The sequence below is a fragment of the Nuphar pumila genome, chromosome 11 (genome assembly GCF_984573655.1).
Source record: "Nuphar pumila chromosome 11, dmNupPumi1.hap1.1, whole genome shotgun sequence".
Taxonomy (NCBI): domain Eukaryota; kingdom Viridiplantae; phylum Streptophyta; class Magnoliopsida; order Nymphaeales; family Nymphaeaceae; genus Nuphar; species Nuphar pumila.
This window is the reverse complement of record NC_143259.1, coordinates 40,515,716-40,534,779: the sequence shown is the minus strand read 5'-3', so window position 1 is coordinate 40,534,779 and position 19,064 is coordinate 40,515,716. Positions and strand designations below refer to the sequence as shown.

Here is a 19,064-nt window from a genome sequence, read left to right as displayed (position 1 = left end):
AAGGGATGATCACAAGGGCCACAAAGAGTACATAAAATCTACTAAGGACATACACCAAAGAGAGCACAATATAAAAATCAATATTTTATAAATGACAAGTAGGAACATGCATAAATAATCATAAATACTAACATACCCAAAATATACTTTGAATTAACATGCTCACGCAAGAGACAATAAAACGATAACTCATTTAAAAGGGGATTTTAAAAAGAAACTCTAATTTCAATTAATTTGAAGACACTTCCAAATTTTCAACAAAAAATACCATAAACAAAATTTGAAATATTACCATAGATACTTCTCTAGTCAAGAGCTACATAATAGAATGTGAGAGCCTTGAGTCCAAGCCGTACATCAATTCAAAATTTTCTTTTGAAGCACAAACTCGAACAAGATACCAAGACCAAGATGCCTTCGCTTTGATACCATGTCATGAAATGGCACGAAAACCAAGATACTCTAAACCGAAACCCAAATGCCAAACTAAAAAGCATTTGGATACAAACCTATGTCACATGGGTGCGAGTGAGGGTACGGGTACGGGTGCGACACGGGTGCAGAGCAATTTTAAAATTTTTGGACACAGGGACACGACTATATACATGTATATTTAAAAAATATCCGACCCCGATACTGTATTGGATCCGGATCGGGTCTGGATCTGGACCCGACTTGAGTCCAAATTAATTTTAATAAATGGACAAAAATAGACTTGGTCAAAGTTGACTGGACTCGGCCCCTGGTGTGTTGACCAAGTTCGACACATAGTTGACCGTGTCCGCCCGTGTCCGAAGCCGCACCCATGTCTGCGTCCGTGTCGGGGCGTGTCGACGCGGGTGCGTTGACCTTTTAGCCGAGTCCGTGTGACTTAGATACAAAAAAGATACATTGAAACAAATACAACAACAACAACAACTACGCCTTCATCCCAAAACAATTGGGGTCGGCGATATGAACCAACAAAGAAAATCATTCTGGGTCTTCCACGTGAATCCTTCTCCAATCATTTCTATCCAATGCCATGTCCTCAGTGAGGTTCAAAGCATTCATATCCTTTCCTATTATCTCCATCCAAGTCTTCCTAGGCCTACCCCAACCTCTTTTAACTAATATATTTTCCCATTTCTCCATCCTTCTAACTGGAGCATCATTAGGCCTTCACCGAATATGTCCAAACCACTGTAAACGATTCTCTCTCATCTTATTTTCAATGGGTGCAATGCCTACCTTCTTACGTATCTCCTCGTTCTGAATCTTATCTTTTATTGTATTTCCACACATCCATCTAAGCATACGCATCTCAGCTACACTCATTTTTTGAATATGATGTCTTTTGACAGCCCAACATTCTGTACCATATAGTAAAGCGGGCCTAATAGTCGTCCTATAAAACTTTTCCTTCAACCGCAATGACATTCTACGATCGCACAACACTCCAGTTGCACTTTTCCATTTCATCCACCCAACCTCTATCCTATGATTTGCATCTCCATCAATTTCTCCATACTTCTGAATGATAGATCCCAAATATTTGAAACAATCATCCAGCAGTATTTCTTGCTCACCAAGCTTCACTACACTCCCATCACTACTTCGTTGCTTACTAAACTGACATTCCATATATTTTGTCTTACTCTTACTCAACTCAAAACCTCTTGCTTCCAATGTCTGTCTCCATAATTCTAACTTAGCATTAACCCCAACTCTAGACTCATCAATCAAAACAATATCATCAACAAACAACATACACCACAACACGTTTTCTTGAATTGATCTCGTAAGCTCATCCATCACTATAGTAAATAGGAAAGGGCTTAAAGCAGATCCTTGATGTAACCCAACCGTTATCGGAAAATTGGTTGTCACCCCTCCACAAGTGCGGACATTGGTTACTACTCACTCATACATATCCTTAATTATACTAATGTACTTGAGAGAAACACCTTTCTTCATCATTGTCCACCAGAGAAAGTCCTTAGGTACTCTATCGTATGCCTTCTCCAAATCAATAAAAACCATATGCAAATCTTTGTTCCTCTCTCTATTTCTCTCAATAAGTTGTCTAAGAAGATGTATAGCTTCCATAGTTGATCTTCCAGGCATAAAACCAAATTGATTCTTCGATATCATGACAACCTTCCTCAACCTAGTCTCAATCACCCTCTCCCAAAGTTTCATAACTCATGAGTTTTATACCACGATAGTTTGTGCAATCTTGTATATCACCCTTATTCTTATATAGAGGCACCAAAGTACTCTTCCTCCACTCATTACACATCTGCCAAATCTTGTTAAAAAGATTTGTCAACCATTCTAAACCTTTCTTTCCTAAGCATTTCCAAGCCTCGATAGGTATACCATCTGGGCCAACTGCCCTTCTTGATTTCATTTTCTTCAAAGCCTCTGCAATTTCTTTCTTTTGAATCTTGCGTATGAAGTCACGATTCATCTCATGAAAAAGAATGGACAAGTCTCCAAGATCCTGGGCATGACTTCCATTAAATAACTTATCAAAATAATCTTTTTATCTCTCCTTAATCTCCTCATCTTTGACTAAAACCTTTTGTGTTTCATCTTTGATATATCTAATCATACCCAGATCCCTCGATTTCCTATCTCTCATCTTTGCAAGCGTATGAATATCCTTCTCGCCTTCTTTGGTATCCAACTTGTCATAAACCTCCTTATATACCTTAGCCCTCGCGTTTCGAACAACTTTTTTAGCTTCCTTCTTTGCTAACATATACTTCTCCAAATTCTCATTATCACGACTCTTACTTAGATTTTTATAGCACTCTCTTTTAACCTTAATAGCTAATTTGACATCCTCGTTCCACCTTGATGTATCTTTACCTAGCGGTGCAATACAAATATTGTGAATGAATGATTTCTTTAATAATGAACATTAAAAATACAAAAAGAAAAATACATAAGGTTCTCACTACAATACACTCAAACACACAAAAGCCCAGACCTACCCATCACTCTCTCACCTTACAAAGAACCCACCCACCCATATTTATAAAAGAGAAAGAGTAGAAAAAGCGGGATTAAAGAGGAGAGAGAGAAAAGGCCCTACTACTAGCCATTGGACTATCCTCCAACTGCAAGTCAAGTCAACCTTTGTTGACTCAAATATATTATATATATACGTATATGCACACATACGTATATATATAATATTATGTATATATACGAATTTGTACAATGACTACATTAATCTTAATACCCACCATTATCTTGCATCCAAAACCATGCCATTTTTCAAAATCTCAATCAAATTAAATTCCTCTAGCACTGTAACAAGTCCTCCACACATCTGACCTTCCATTTGGCATTAAATGACCAATCCATTACCTACCCATGATACTGTAGTTTTTAACAACCTGATCCAAGGTCCATCTTCAGTGCCCAATTGCCACCACCATTTCCCTAGCAACACCTTATTCAGTAGCCTAACCTTTCTTATTGCCCGTACCCCATGTTCTCCAGGCAACATCACAGTGTCCCATGAGACTGATTTCCATAATCTTGGTTTTATGCTGTGTTGTCTTCCTTGGTAACTTGAAAATAGAGGAAGGTGATTTGGCTTATTAAAATCAAGGGAAAAACAAGTTTTTCTATGGTATGGGGTAAGTCAAACTTGTAGCACAAAAAAACCTGATGAAAACACGGGATAAAAATAAATTTTTTTTCTCAAAATTTGGATACGAGTAGTTGAATGTTCTCTCTCTATCTCTCTGATGTGCATTACATTGCTAAAAGCAACAAAATACGCCTAACCTCTTTGGCACCCTGAGAGTATGGTAGTCTTTATTAGGATAATTTATTTTCAAAGATTTCTACTGAACATTTTGTGTATCTAACTGGACAGATGTAAACCTCCATGGTCTTTTTAATTGAAAACATGCATTAGATCAAGAGGTTTTTGATTTATACATGTTTTCAGTTGAACTAGAAATCCATGGCCCATAATGCACCAATACTTTCCAAAAAAACATCAAACCAATTAGACTTAAGGCAGATTTCTTACTCAAAATACCATGTAAAATGCATCTATAGAATTTCATTGTCCAAATAATTCCTCAGCCTAGTCCAGAATTTGCCTTTGGCAAGTTGGTTCCCAAGTCATTGGGTTTTAAAAACTTGCCTTGTAGTCCTTTTTTGACAAGAGGTAACTGGAAAATGACTTACAAATTCCAGGTAAAGGGCTGGCCTTTCTTAGTATTTCTAGCCACAGTTGATCAGAAAATAGTCATGAAATACATCTTCCATCACAGTATCGTCTTGACTATTTTTCAGCCACCCTATCAATATAAAAGTCTGTGATTAGTTTTGGAGTAAAATATGTATGAAGATATCTTTTACGAACTGGAAGCCTGCCAGTGTGGCTGGTGATGGGGGAGTTTTTCCCTTGGCCCAGCCAAAAAGAAAAGTGTAAATATAAGTTAATAATATAGTAAATAAGCAAAAAATATAAATAATTTCTCCTCACTTTTTCAAACAGAAAGAAACTAAAAGATCAGTCGTCCTTCCAATGTTTATATATGACACCCCCTCTCTCATTCAAAGCACTATGAAGTGTGCATATGCTTTTGATGTATGTGATGTTGGATATGTTTTTTGGCAAATCTGACCGTATGGGTGTTATCTCCATGGTTGAAAACATATTAATAGACTCTTGGTTCAAACTCTTTTGATGTGTAGGCAGGATTTTACAAGGATCTGAAATTTTCTATGTTATAAAATCCTACCTACACATCAAAGAACTGATTGTCTATTCATATGTTTTCAACCATGGAGATCACATCTATAAGGTCAGATTTGCTAAAAAACATATCTAACATATAGATTTTGAAGGGGAGGACAAGGGGTGGACCATCCCACTTCTCTATAAAATGAACGACTAAAAGTGAACTAAATTTCCAACAGTGCCATTTTTTTGGAAAAAATGGTTTCAACATTGCAAAAATGCAATAAAAGCAACATTTTCAATGTGTCATGTTTTTTCTTTTATTTATCATATATAAATTTACCACAAAAAATGTGATAATTTCAAAATATAAACAATGTCTGTGACTATGCTTTCAACCACCAATCAAAGGTTTGACATAAATTGACACAACCTTTTGCTTGATAGCTTGAATCACATGGATGTCTACTTCAAATTTCTCAGTGACATATATTTTACATGATTTGGGGTTGAAGAAGGAAAACAAATTCAGCAACAATAGTTTGTACGTATATTTTACATGATTTGGAGTTGAAAAAGAAAAAATAAATTTCAATACAAGATTTTAAGAAGCACACAAAAAGAAAAGCACATGCATTTACGCACATATACGGGCATGCATACAGACAAAAATCAGTCACTACTAACGGCAGGGGTTTTTTCTTGGGAGAAGTTATATAATGATTCATGTTTGGCAGGGTTTTCTTGGCAGAAGTTAGAATAATTCATCTTTGTTAAAAATCTTGGGGATTTTATGAATAAAAACTAAATAAAGACTTGGGCGCTGTTTGGATCTGTTTTTATTTATTGTTTACATGCATAAATTAAATCACATTTTATAAAGAAAAATGTTGCCTTTTATTTTTAATCAAGCGAATGTTTGGATTACCAAATTTTTAATCTAAAATAAAAGAAAAAGAGGAAAGTATGAGTAGTGATGATGGGGGTGGTGGTGGTGATGATGGAGGTGGAGGTGGTGGTGCTAATTGTAGTGATGGTGGTGGTGATGATGGTGATAGAGGTTGTAATGGTGGTGATGGTGATGGTGATGGAGGTGGTGGTGATGAAGGTGATGTTGATAGAGGTGGTGGTGGTCGTGGTGATGTTGATGAGGTGGTGGTGGTGATGGTATGTTGATGTTGATGATGGTGGTGGTGGTGGGAAGTAAGAAAATAAGTAGTTGCAAAATAGAAAAATTAGGTTCCTCTCTATTTTGGAAACATCACATGATTTCTCACCAAACTTATAAAAGCTCAATAAAAAAAGTAGAAGATCCAAGCATCAAGACTTGCTATTTAAAATAAGTATAAATGGCATGGAGAAATTTATAAAGGGATCCAATCTAGGGCTCAATAAGTATTTTTTGGGACATGTCACAATAGAATTGTGCATGTTTTGTTTGAAGCCTTTTTCAATTTATTGTGATATTTTGGATTTCTTTGGTTTATGGAAAAAGTCCTTTAGAACACAATAAACACACATGTACACAAAACAAGCATGAGTTTTTGGGTTTTGATTATATGATATATGAAAGAGAAGAAGAAACAAATATCATCTTAATTTAAGAATCTCAACTTGTTTTTCCTTTTTTATTTGTTTGCTGCTGTAAGGCACATTCTAGTAAATTGCGTATGTTGGTTATGTTCTATAATTTGGGCTTTCTGTGAGAACCAAAATTATGCTCGTGATCTGTTTCCTCATCTTAGTTTGATGCTCTTTTTCCCAGTTAATTGCAGATACTCCATCATTTATCTTTCTTTGGGTAGGCGATGGTGTGGGACTTGAGCAAGGCCGTCTTTGTCTAAAGAAGGTATGTTGCTTTAAGTTTTTATATAAATGGACAATCAGTACATTCTTATTTAAACATTGGTAGGTGGAATACACCAATCCATGCATCCAAAAAATAATAAATTATTGAAATCAACTGCCAGTAATAATGACTAAATACTAGTCTATATGTTTTTATGTGGGCCTTGCTGATTGGTTTCTCAGACCAACATCTTTGCCAATTTCTAGAAATTGCTTTAGTGCTAGTCCTCTGTTGGTCATATTTTTTGTTGATGAATTTAGTTGTGGATTCAAGGCAAATATATTTGTACCTCTTTGTGTGTCGCCGAAGCTTTATGTTGCTATTTCATGGAAATACTTTTAAGTGTTGTCTGTTCTTAAGTTTTAGAAAGTACAGAGCTTTTCTGTAATGGCAAAAGGTTAAATTTTTATAGGTGTTTTCTTGTTTTAACAATATGTATCTGATATGTGGTGTTTTAATTTTTGAATGCTATCCTTCATTTTTTGAGCTCTTATGTATCTGGTGATCTCATGTGGATATCAAGCACCCATTCATCTAGTTTTATGTTTTGTTGACCTAGGACTCCATGCTAGCAACTGAGAGTGTGTGGGCATCTGGTGACCCACAGTTTTAGTGAATGTCCAATAACCTTTAGTTATGGAATCTATGGGAGCTAATTCCTCAATTCAACTTTCTTCGTAATTAAAAAAAACATGTGGCTTGTCACAAGTGTCATATTTTTTAAACAGTGCTATTTTATTTGAGATTCCGAGGAAACAAAATTAAGGGTATTCCATAGCAATATTCTGTAGAAATGTTGGCAAACTTTAATATTACTGTAATATTTCTGTGAACATATCACATGATAATTTCCTGTGTTTGAAAATTAATATCATAAATTCTCCTCTGTTAAATGAAGTCTTTTGTTAAATTCATATTTTTTTTAACAGTGTAAGGTTTCCCTGAGAAAAACTTATTTTTGAATTATCTTAAGATATTGCCTTTGCCAAAAAAATTGTTGAAGATGAGGTGTCCTAAAAACTGCAGTTGATAATTCCGAATAGTGAAAAATGTCATCTTCGTTTCTTTTTTTTTTTCTCCTTTTTTTATTTTCTTTCCAGTGGTGTGACTTTTGCAGGTTTTTTTCCATGGCATACTTTTCACTAATTTGAAATGATAAGCATACCCACTGGAGTTTTTATTGGTTTTTAGGCTTCTTTTTGCATGGTCAAAATCCTAGCTCAGTCTGCTTAGAAGTCAGGTTTGCTCTCTTTCTTTTGTTAAGGCAGATAGGCAGTGGAGACATTTCCTTGTAGTTATAGACCTAGTTGAGTGTTTGTATTATTATTTTCCAGAAGAACACATATCAGGTTTGGATTGTTTTGGTTACCTTTTCCTTTACGAATTGGGGAATGTATTGGTGGGTAAATCTGATCTCTGAGTTGGATTTGGAAGAATGTCTCCAAGCCATGCATTTTGCAAAGTGCTCCTCATTTGGGATTTTGACATTTTATGTGGGTCTTTCATGTTTGACAGGAATGGAACTTTGATTATCAGATTTAATGATTATATTTTCATTGTTTAGCTTTTGGACTTGAGTCCTGTTCAAAGGAAGTCAGCATTTACCATGCGGAGTTGTTTGGAACTAGGAGGTGTTGACGTGTATAATCAATGGGAAAGATGTATGAATAGATAAAACATGTGTGCTTGTGCATAAAGATGAACTCCTTATTGAAGCAAGATTTGCTTTGTTGCGTAGCACATCTAGGTACTCATGCTTTTGACTACTATGCATATTGAGGTTTTGATTTATCAAGCCGCATTAGGTTTAGGATGAGCGCCTGCCACAACTTGTTGGAGAATAATAATAATTAGCATGATTTGGTGTTGCAGATATGCTCCACTAGGTTTCTTATCACTGAGTTTGAAAATCTGATGTGTGACATGGCCATGTTCTCATGGAAATAAAATATGAAAGTTTCACCTAAACATATGATAATTTGATCATCTTGGGAATCTATCTCTAAATGCCACAATGAGCAGTATCTGCTACCCAGGTGGATCGGTTCTTTCTCATATCAATCATTTTCAATTTGTCACTTTATTCTTGAGGCTTTATGACTTAGAACTTATTAAACTGAATGTAGGCATGCAATATCTTTGAGATGATCCTCATTTCCCCATGATGAAAGTAGTGTGTGTCAAGGTTATTCTGTAACCTTTTTATACACTAATCTTTTCTTTTATTATAAACTTCTGGCAAAAGCTGAAATTTCTTTTTATTTGTGTGTTTGTAAGACTTTCCAACTACTCTTGCTTCCGTCCCTCATGGTACTTTTCAACATTCTGTTTGTTCTTAATTCTTTTGCTACTAATTATACTTTTAGTGTCTGTTGGACTAGAGATTTGATAATGCATAACCTTTGGTGTGTGCTTCTGTATAATATTCGTACTTCTAAACCAGTGCCATCTGATGAGCTTGAATTGTTGATTTCAGTGGGGATTCCGGAGGTGTGAGGATATTTGTTGGGTGAAAACTAACAAATCAAATGCAACCCCAGGACTGCGCCATGATTCTCATACTTTGTTTCAGCGTTCAAAGGTTGGTACTGCTCTGCTGTATAATCTAACAAAAAAATTTGGTTTCCAGAAAGGTAAACTTGATTAGGCCTGAAGTCCTGTATCACATGAAAGAAACTTAGGTGGTTATGCTGAATGGGACCTAATCTGATTTGAGATCTATCTATGCTTAATTTAGGTTAGTTTTTTTTTTATGTGGTGTACAATTTATGCTGTTGGCTATCCTCTATATATATGGGTTTGTAATTATATTGTCAGATAAATTTCTTGATTTGAGTTGGTGTATTGGTGACAGGAACACTGCTTGATGGGTATAAAAGGAACAGTCCGCCGCAGCACAGATGGGCACATTATCCATGCCAACATTGATACCGATATAATAATTGCTGAAGAGCCACCATACGGTTGGTGTTTCATCTTTGTTCTTTTCAGAACCTGTCTGCTAGTGCAGTTCTTGGGCATAGTCAGATACTGGTGCCCTTTTGTTTTAAAAACCTCTGAATATGCTGGATTATGTACCATGTTAATGAGTGTTTGAATTTGCGTCTGATTGTTTATCCATGATTTGAGGGTCTTCTTGACACACATACACAGTGTGCTCGTGCGCACACATGCACATGCATATATGCTACAATTGTCTGTATGAACAATGTAGTTGGAAATCATTGGTGCAAGTTGAAGTCACTCAGTCTGATTTCATAGATGTGTTTAACATGATTTATTTGCTAAGATCACATGGATCATGTTTTTTTTAATGTAAAAATGTGGCTTTTTGAGTCAAAATTTTGCACATTGTAGGCATAGTCACAAATCTCGTTCTCGAGATATTCTCAGCAAAGGAATATCTCGGGATCTTTTCAAAAAATGAGTTTTTCTCAGATTTTTTTGGGAAATCTCAGCAAATAAAAAATAAAAAATAAAAATATATATAATATTGAGAGAGAGAGTGTTTGACTTGGGCAAGAACATGAAACACAAGTATGCAATGAACAAGAGAAGTTTAATGGGATATTGGAATTTAGTATATATACTGCATAATATGTGGCCTTTCAAGGGACTTGAAATAGTCCCACATCGAACAGAGTGGGGAAAGGAGCGCTTCCCGTATCTTATAAAATGAGGTGAAGGCCCTCCTTCCCACAGTGTAGTCTGGCATGCCATTTTCCAAGGGCAGGCAGCAATCACTGCTGCCTGCCATGCAGCATTCACTGCTTTACAAGGCAGTCGTGCTGCATTGAATGCCTGGTATTCAATGTTATGTGAAAAAAAAGAAGACTGCCATCAAAACCATGGAAGTAATTCATGCCTTTTTCAAATTTCGTGAAAAAACAAGAGATATTGAGTTTAAGCTTGATTTTGAATATCTCGTGAAAATGACGTTAATATTTCATTTGATGTTTCTGTGTCACATTTTTTTTCAACAACAACAACAACTACGCCTTCATCCCAAAACTGTGTCACATTTTTTTTTGCGATATTTTATTCAAAATATCGGCGATACTTGTTACTATGATTGTAGGCCATTGATTTTTTATTTTGAAGCCTTTGGAAAAACCTGCTTACTCATTTGCAAACACGAGATCTATAGAGGGTCAACGGTTTTCATCCATTTGTTTATATATATATATATATATATATATATATATTAGATCTCTTGACCTATGTAATGAGTACTTCGTGGAGTCTCCTGTGTGTCTGTGTTGACTCCGGCACAGGTGCTGGTATGTTCGGGTACAGGTCAGACTGCTTTTTTAAGGACCCGAGCTAGACATGTCCCATTTTCCTGTTTTATATTTATCAATATCTGGTCAAACATGAAGGGTCACTTTTGTCTATTTTAAGGTGCATAAAGATTTTTTCTCATTCATTCTTGCATGGTGTGTGTGTAATATATATATATATATATATATATATATATATATATATATATATATATATATATATATATATATATATATATATATATATATATATAGAGAGAGAGAGAGAGAGAGAGAGAGAGAGAGAGAGAGAGAGAGAGAGAGTATCGTCGGACCCCCTTCTCGTCGGATAGGTATTAGACGTTTGCTAAATGTGCACATCCATTGTTTTTTGACAATTTTTCACTTTTAGCGATGGTCATGGACCGTTGCTAAAACATCAAAACACACAAAAAAAGGGCATGCCATTGATTACGCACGTGATCAACGACACGCCTTTGACCGATGGATAATGATACACTCATCTCTCTCTCTATATATATATATATTATATCATGTGGATGTGTATGTGTATGCTTAGTTGTCAAAGGCGCTAGGTGGAGCATAGGCGGTACCCCAAATATTTTTTTTTAAAAAACACAAAATATGTAAACAAACTGCTAAAATTAATAATTAACATTTGTACAACATAAAATCAATTAACAATAAGCAATAGACAAAACATAGCATATTGTTGAACACTGTAAAGCAATTATATTAAATAATCTGTTAAACAATTGAATAAACGAACCATACCAGAGTTACCAGTCGAGGAAGCGGGAGCGGGAAACGATACGGGAAGCGAGAGCGGGAAGCGAGGCACTTTCAAAAATTTAGGAAGCGGGGAAGCGTGGGACCACTTAGAAGCTATGTCACAGGGATTCGGCTAGCAGGGTGCCGCACCCATGTCGATGCGACTCGACGCGGGTGCGGCACCGGGTGCGGTCAACACGATCCTGGGTGCGTTGACCGCACCCAGGATCATTTATGTCCTTTTTTTCGGATTTTTTTTTTTAAAAAAATTGCCCTATGAAATGGGCTGCGATTTTTTTTTTAAAAAAAATCTGCTGTCAGCTGCTGTCACTCCTGACTTTTCAATGATGGTGGTAGCCTTGCTTGTGCTATCGTGCAACTGTATATAAAAAAAAAATCTGCTGACAGCAACTGTCAGCTGCTGACTTTTCAATGATGGTGGTAGCCTTGCTTGTGCTATCGTGCAGCTGTATATAAAAAAAAATCTGCTGACAGCAGCTGTCAGCTCCTGACTTTTCAATGATGGTGGTAGCCTTGCTTGTGCTATCGTGCAACTGTATATAAAAAAAATCAGCTGCTGTCAGCTCCTGACTTTTCAATGATGGTGGTAGCCTTGCTTGTATATAAAATGAAATTTGAAAAAACCCGCCCCCCCCGACCCCTTATATATATATATATTTACATTTTTGCCCCTGCCGCACCCCCGCACCCGGGTTTTTTGGAAGTGCCGAATCCCCGCACCCGCACCCATGTGACATAGCTTAGAAGAAAATTAGGAGTTGTCTCGTAAGCGACCTGGGAAGCGAACCGGAAGTGAGGGGAAAGCGAAAAAATGAAAAAATGGGGAAGCGTGCTTTCCATAAAAGGGAAACGTGCTTCCCAAAAAAGGGGGACGCTTCCCCACGCATTTCAGAAGCGCAACGTTTCGAGCTTCCGAAGCGCGTATCAGGAAAGCGTGCTTCCCCATATGCCTAGGCGCTTTCGATAACTCTAAACCATACCACTAACAACGCGAATGAACAATATACAAAAAATAAACTGATGTATGCAAAAGAATTAACAAGAGACAAAATAGGAAAAAGGAAAGAGAATGAAAAAGGAAAAGGCAAAAAATAAAACCATACCACTGAAAAACATATTCAATGAAAAAAAAGGAAAAAGGAAGAAAAAACGAGAAGAAGAAAAAAAAAAGGAAAAGGGAAAGAAAAATAAAAAAAGTGGGGGAAGAAAAAAGGAAAAAAGAAAAAAAGAAAAGAGAAGGAAAAAAAGAGTGGGAAGAGAAGCGAGACAGAGAGTGAGAGGAACATGAGAGATAGAGGAGCGAGACAATGAGAGAGTGAAAAGTGAGACAACGAGAGAGATAGAGGAGTGAGAGAGTGAGAAAAACAGAGTGAGATAGAGGAGCGAGACAATGATGAGAGTGAGAGGAGTGAGACCGCGAGAGAGATAGAGGAGCGAGAGAACGAGAGAGTGAGAGAAAGAGAGAGAGAGTGAAAAGTGAGACAACGAGAGATAGAAGAGCAAAAGAGAGTGAGTGAGTTGCGAGATAGAGGAGCAAGACAACGAGAGAGTAAGAGGAGGGAGAGAGATAAAGGAGAGAGACAACGAGAGAGAGAGAGAGAGAGAGAGAGAGAGAGAGAGAGAGAGAGAGAGAGAGAGAGAGAGAGAGAGAGAGGTGTACCTTCTTCTTGCTGCAAAAAAATGAGAGTGGGGCCAGGCCGTACCTCTTCTTCTTCTTGATGCAAAAACCCTAGAGAGAGAGACAGCGAAAAGGGCGAGAGAGGGAGAGAGCAAAAAGGAAAAGCCTTTTCCCCTTTTTATACCCATCGTGGTCAACATAAAAAAAACAAAAAAGGCTTTCAGCCTAGGCTGTAAAATAGGGCCCACGCCCAAACCCACCACCCAAACCAAGTCGCCCATGTGGTGGGTCTGCTCCTAGGTCGCGTCGCCTTTGACAATTAAGTGTGTATGTATATAGCTGTACCTCATACCTTGGCTTTTAGAATCTCTTGTGTCACATCCTATCTACCCACACCTGTACCAATTCCTGTGCCTGACATAGGTTTCTACCATAGTTGGCAAACTCGGCGAGTCAACTCGTGACTCACCTAGAGTCATCTCTGATCGGTCCCTAACCATGTCAAGAAATTAGTTTGACTCAGTTAGGGACTAAACTAGGGCCGAGCCAATGTTTTAACTCAGTTGATTGAGCTAAAAGCTGGTCGAGTTGTCCAAGTTTATCATTGACTCGGCCGCGATGCTTTAAAAATGAACTAGTTTTTGAAAGAGGTTTGTACATCACCTTCCAACATTAGACTTTTTGGAAAGTCGGTTACCATAGTAGATGGATGCATGGTATTTGGTAAGGTATTAGTTGAGAGAGAGAGAGTTTATTGACAATATTGGTATTATATTTACCAAAAATATAATACCAATTTTTAGTACATCTTAAATAACTCATGCCCTTAATCCGGGAGTTCAAAATCTCATATTTAATATATATATATATATATATATATTGTGATATTGACATTTTATCACATATATTGCAATATTTTGCAAATATCATGTTGATTGATAGTTTAAAACGGTAAGCTAAATTTGCTTTTTTGGTGATAAATGAAACTATGATATTTTCACTATGCACATGCTTACATATTTTTTGAACCAAAATGTATTATTATATATAACAAAACACTTATATTTTAATTATTTAAGTTTTTGTATTACAAAGTTTATATTTATTATTATTTTTTATAAAATAATTAAGGAAACAATGTCTCACCCGAGTCGCCAAGTTGCATGTGGCCAATCCGATATCGAGTTCTGAGAATTGCAACCATGGTCTCTACTCTCTACTATTCCTCAACAAGACAAACTCTCAAGATAAAGGTCTTTTTTTATATTGGGAAAATCTTGGGAAAATAGAAGCATTATAAAAATTGACAAAAATGAGATTTTTTTTCGAAGAAAAGGAAAATAGGTTAAGCATGGTACCTTAAATTTGAGTGAGAAAATGATAGACAATCTAAATAAGCAAAAATTTATTGAATTTATGGTGTTACTACTAGAAATTTGGCAGTTAACAAGTTACAAGCATTAAGTCATGAAAATAATGAAATGAATCAACTTTAACATAAAAAATCAAGTAAACAATTAGCTATAAAGCAAGCAATAAAAAATATAGAACAAATTAACTTCATGTAGGAAATGTTGAGTCGTTATAAGTAGAGACTAGAAGTCATAACATCCTTGCCAGTGGTATATCATTGCAATCATGCCATAAATATCCTTCTCGCTCTATTTCCTTGAAAAAATCTATTTTCTGAATACAGTTTGATTCACATTTGATCAAATCATTGAAGATCTTTGGTGAAAGTGGGTTTTTTTCCTTCATAAATGTGGCATGAAATGCATAACTCTTGCAAACTGAAGAACGACATAGTTGGTCTAAAATTTTCGTACTAAGTTACGTAACTTGCAAATATTTCCCACCAGAATTCAGGAAAAGGTAAAAGCACTCTATTTGCTAATTTCACACTGCCACATTAAAAGTTTAATAACGTGACATATATAAAAGACAACTGAAAATATGTATATATAAGGAGAAAAACTTATATGTGCCAAGTAGATGAGATTGGCCAACCCTTTTGAAACAACTTGGAATCTCTAACAGAGTACTTTATCAACTCTAGTGCCAACTCCTTGCATTAAAATCATTCTAGTGGTAACAATGTCAAGTGGCTTCTTGTCCCCCAAAATGGGGGATTTAAATATGCTGCTATTATGTATAAAGTTTTATGCACAAACTCCTTCCATATATAGTCAGTGATATCCTAATATTCTGTATAGTTACTGAGATCAGCATTGTGGACTGATGGCTTCTTTTGTTCCATCCTCGCTTCATAAACATAACAGATGCTAGCTCCTTGTCTGTCATTATTAATGCACTTAATAACTCACAATCATAACAATTTCATTTCCACTTTTCCAAAAATCTTCTCCTGAATTGTTTATAGTATTCTATATTTCTTTCTATGCTCTAGTAACCTAAGATTCTCCATTTAGATGAGATAACCATAGACCTAAGGTTCTCCTCTTTTCTCATAATTGGCTAAGAACATGTAAATAGAGAAGCAAACCTTGTGAAGATAGGACTTTGCAATTCTCTTCCCTTGGTGTGCTTCCTCGTTTTGTCAAAAATAAACTGTGAATTGTGAGCAAGCAATGATGCTTAAACCTATGTTTGCCTACTTAGGACTTGGATTGCTTGGTTGAAGCTGGCTTGCATGCAAGTCAGGCCTGTGGCAGTCAGATGAGCGCAGCCCAGACTGTCTGCATGATGATACTTTGCATTCAACATTGTTGTCCGTACTTATCATGCAACTAACAGAAATCATATGGCTAATTTTGTCAGGCTCAACAGTGAAACCAGAAGACCTCTATCGAATAATTGAGCATTTTGCGCTGGGCCGTAGAAGGATCGAGCTTTTTGGAGAGGACCATAATATCCGTTCAGGCTGGCTTTCTGTTGGAAAGGGTCTAACTTCATCAAATTTCAATTCAGAGGTATTCACTTTTATGCGATTATTGATTGATGTATTAGCATTTCAAAGTAAAATGAAAATCCATTGACCTTAATCTTGATAATTTACACCTTACACACACACACACACGTCCAAATGGCTCAAAGTCTCTATAGTTACCTCTAGGTCTTCTGCTGAAGGAAATGTATTGGTACCCCACCATTACCTTTTTCTAATGACCGACAAATCAAATGATATTCGTCTTAGTTTCTGCCACTTCTCCAAACTTTTCCTTGCCACGATGGTTTAGTTCCTACCATTACAAGTGATAATACAGATTGGATCTTAGATGTATCAATATACATGGCTCCCATCTTTGTCGAAACAAAAAAATGAGATTTTTTCCACACACTATTGTAGAAACATCTTTACACTACTAGTTTCTGACCATCATGTTGCTGGACTCCTTGGGGATGATACTCTCTTAAAGGTGATGCTTCCTCTCTCGATATCTGGAACCAATTATAGCATGAGGTGCATGTCCCTGTGTGGGAAACAGATAGATCATATATTCCATAATCTTGCAGGCATATATCAAAAACTTCACCGACAAAGATGGTAAAGTTTGGCAAGGTGGTGGTGGCCGAAACCCACCACCAGATGCTCCCCATCTTGTGGCTACAACTCCAGAGATCGAGAATCTCCGGCCAAAGTCTCCACCACAGAAGAACCAGCAACAGCAGGGGTTCATTTCTCAGGCCGCAGCAAGTTCTTCCAACAAAAGATCAACAGGAAATTCACCTGGGCATCAGAATCAGATTGGACCCACTCCTACGCCATCCCCACCAGGTATTGGCATGAACCAGGAAGTGTCCAGCCTGAATGTTCAGGGTGGAATGCCATGGGGTTCACCTATGGGGTTAAAGGGTATAGAGATTGGAACTGTTGTGACAGAAGATACATTTTTTGACAATTATGAGTTTAATGTATCATGTGCGCAGGTGAGTGGCGAACATGTTGAGTTTGAGTCTCAGAGAACACTAAATATGTTGTGATTCTTTGGTTTATATTCTGGCATTGTTGCCTGTAATTTTATGTATGCAAGGAAAATATCCGGTTTTCACAGTTTCTTTGAGATTTCCTTTTACTTTTTTCTCAAATTATTTTGTGAAAATGTTTACTAGCCCTTTTCTTAATTTTGTCTTGAAATAGACTGTTTGAAACTATAGCCAACCATGCTCTCCAGTGTAGAAATTTTCTAAGAAAACACTATATGTTGTCATTCTTAGGTGTGGTTTTTTGGCATTGTTGCTAGATTTTGTGCACTTGAAGATGCTCAAAATTGTCTTTTGAGAAGTTCTTTTTTCCTTTGTTTTCTTTTTTCCCAACTTCTGACTCAAAACGGTCGTGGAAGTGAACCAGCCAAACTCAAAATGATTAAGATGCTTCTTTAATCTGTGTGTGTAGGGGTGGGCATCAGGCCGGCCCGGGCCCGTTTAGAGCTCGGCCTGCTGGGCTTTAACTGTGGCCTGGCCCGGTTCTTATCGCGTTCAGGTTTGAAGAGCAGCCTATGGCCCGACCCAATGGGCCAATGTGAAGTGGGCTGGGTCCGGTCTGGCTTGATCCAAATCCATTGTAAATAGTAATAATTAACAAATTCTCAACTTTTTATGTACCCAATTAATTACATTTCTAGTTTTCATAAATTTAATGTAACTAATTAGGTAAATAGTAATTTACCAAGTTATTATGCAATAGTTAATATTTTATTTTTATACTATTAAAAAAATAATATATAACTTGGGCTCATTGGGCCAGCTCACGTATATAACGTGCCGGGTTTCAGCCTGGTACCTAATGAGCCTGGGTCTAAAACATTGGCCCAAACCCGGCCCATGGTGGGCTGGGTCAGCTTGTCCCATCGGGCTGCCCTGTCCGTTGCCCACCCCTCTCTGTGTGTGTGTGCCTATATTCTAATTCTTTGTGCACATTTGCTTTGTACATTTTGCACACAAGAAAATGAAACTTATGAATTCCTATTTGAAAATTTCCTCATACTGAAATTTCTTTTTTTTGTTGGAATGGAATCATTGATTAGTGGTTTTCTCATAATGAAAATTATTATCTGCCTAGAGTCTAAAAAAGGTTCCCGTACTACTGCACAGCCACTTGAAAGTTGCGTATCTAGTACTTTCAAAGGTCACCTGAGCCTTTTGGTTGAGTGCCTGACCGTTCATGATGCATCGCTGAGCTGCAATATATTGTCTTCACTTCTGAGACATTTTGGAGTCAGCACTCCACTCCTATCCCCTACCCCTGCAAATTCATCGGAGGCTCTGATTGGGAGCTGGTAGTCCGAGCTAAGGAATCCCATGAAAAACAGGGAATTTCTGAGTGTGAGCATATGAGCTGCCTACTCCAGTTTTGCCATTCGACGACCACTGCTGGGAGGTGGTAATTGGTAAGTACCACGCTGACACCCACCTTCGATGATGGTGAACGGTCTTTCTTTCCTAAGCATTGTTCAGATGGAATTGGTAAAGGAGCGTCTGGACTTTAAAAGGTGCTCCTAAACCAGCGCAATCGGTGGCCTCAAATCCATATTTCTCCATGCGTCGAATCTACAAATGCATGCCCAGCGTCCCTCCCATGCAGAGCCTAAGGCCTTAATTTAATCGTTTATGGTCTGATTCAGGTGATCTTAGGTTGAAAAGTGGATCTAACATAATAGAGGAGAGAGAGAGAGAGAGAGGTCTGGATCGACATGTAGAGCCCGAGGCCTTAATTTGATCGCTTATGGTCTGAGGATTGAGGGGATCTTAGGTTTAAACCTGGATCTGAGAGAGAGAGAGAGAGAGAGAGAGAGAGAGAGAGAGAGAGAGAGAGAGAGAGAGAGATGCATGTCGTTTCAGCCACAAATTCGGCATTCGATTCCGAGATTC

General features: G+C 37.2%; 1 protein-coding gene across 1 annotated transcript in view; it reads left to right on the top strand.

Annotated features, from left to right (window-relative positions):
• Positions 1 to 17,249, top strand: part of LOC149822297 (uncharacterized) — a 40,715-nt gene extending 23,466 nt beyond the window's left edge. The window contains exons 3-7 of the mRNA XM_089981017.1: positions 6,462 to 6,545; positions 9,022 to 9,126; positions 9,400 to 9,508; positions 16,014 to 16,165; positions 16,710 to 17,249. Of these exons, the coding sequence (XP_089837143.1) occupies positions 6,462 to 6,545; positions 9,022 to 9,126; positions 9,400 to 9,508; positions 16,014 to 16,165; positions 16,710 to 17,177 (918 nt within the window). The 3' untranslated portion in view covers positions 17,178 to 17,249. The remainder of the gene's footprint in view (positions 1 to 6,461; positions 6,546 to 9,021; positions 9,127 to 9,399; positions 9,509 to 16,013; positions 16,166 to 16,709) is intronic.
• The last annotated feature ends 1,815 nt before the right edge of the window (positions 17,250 to 19,064 follow it).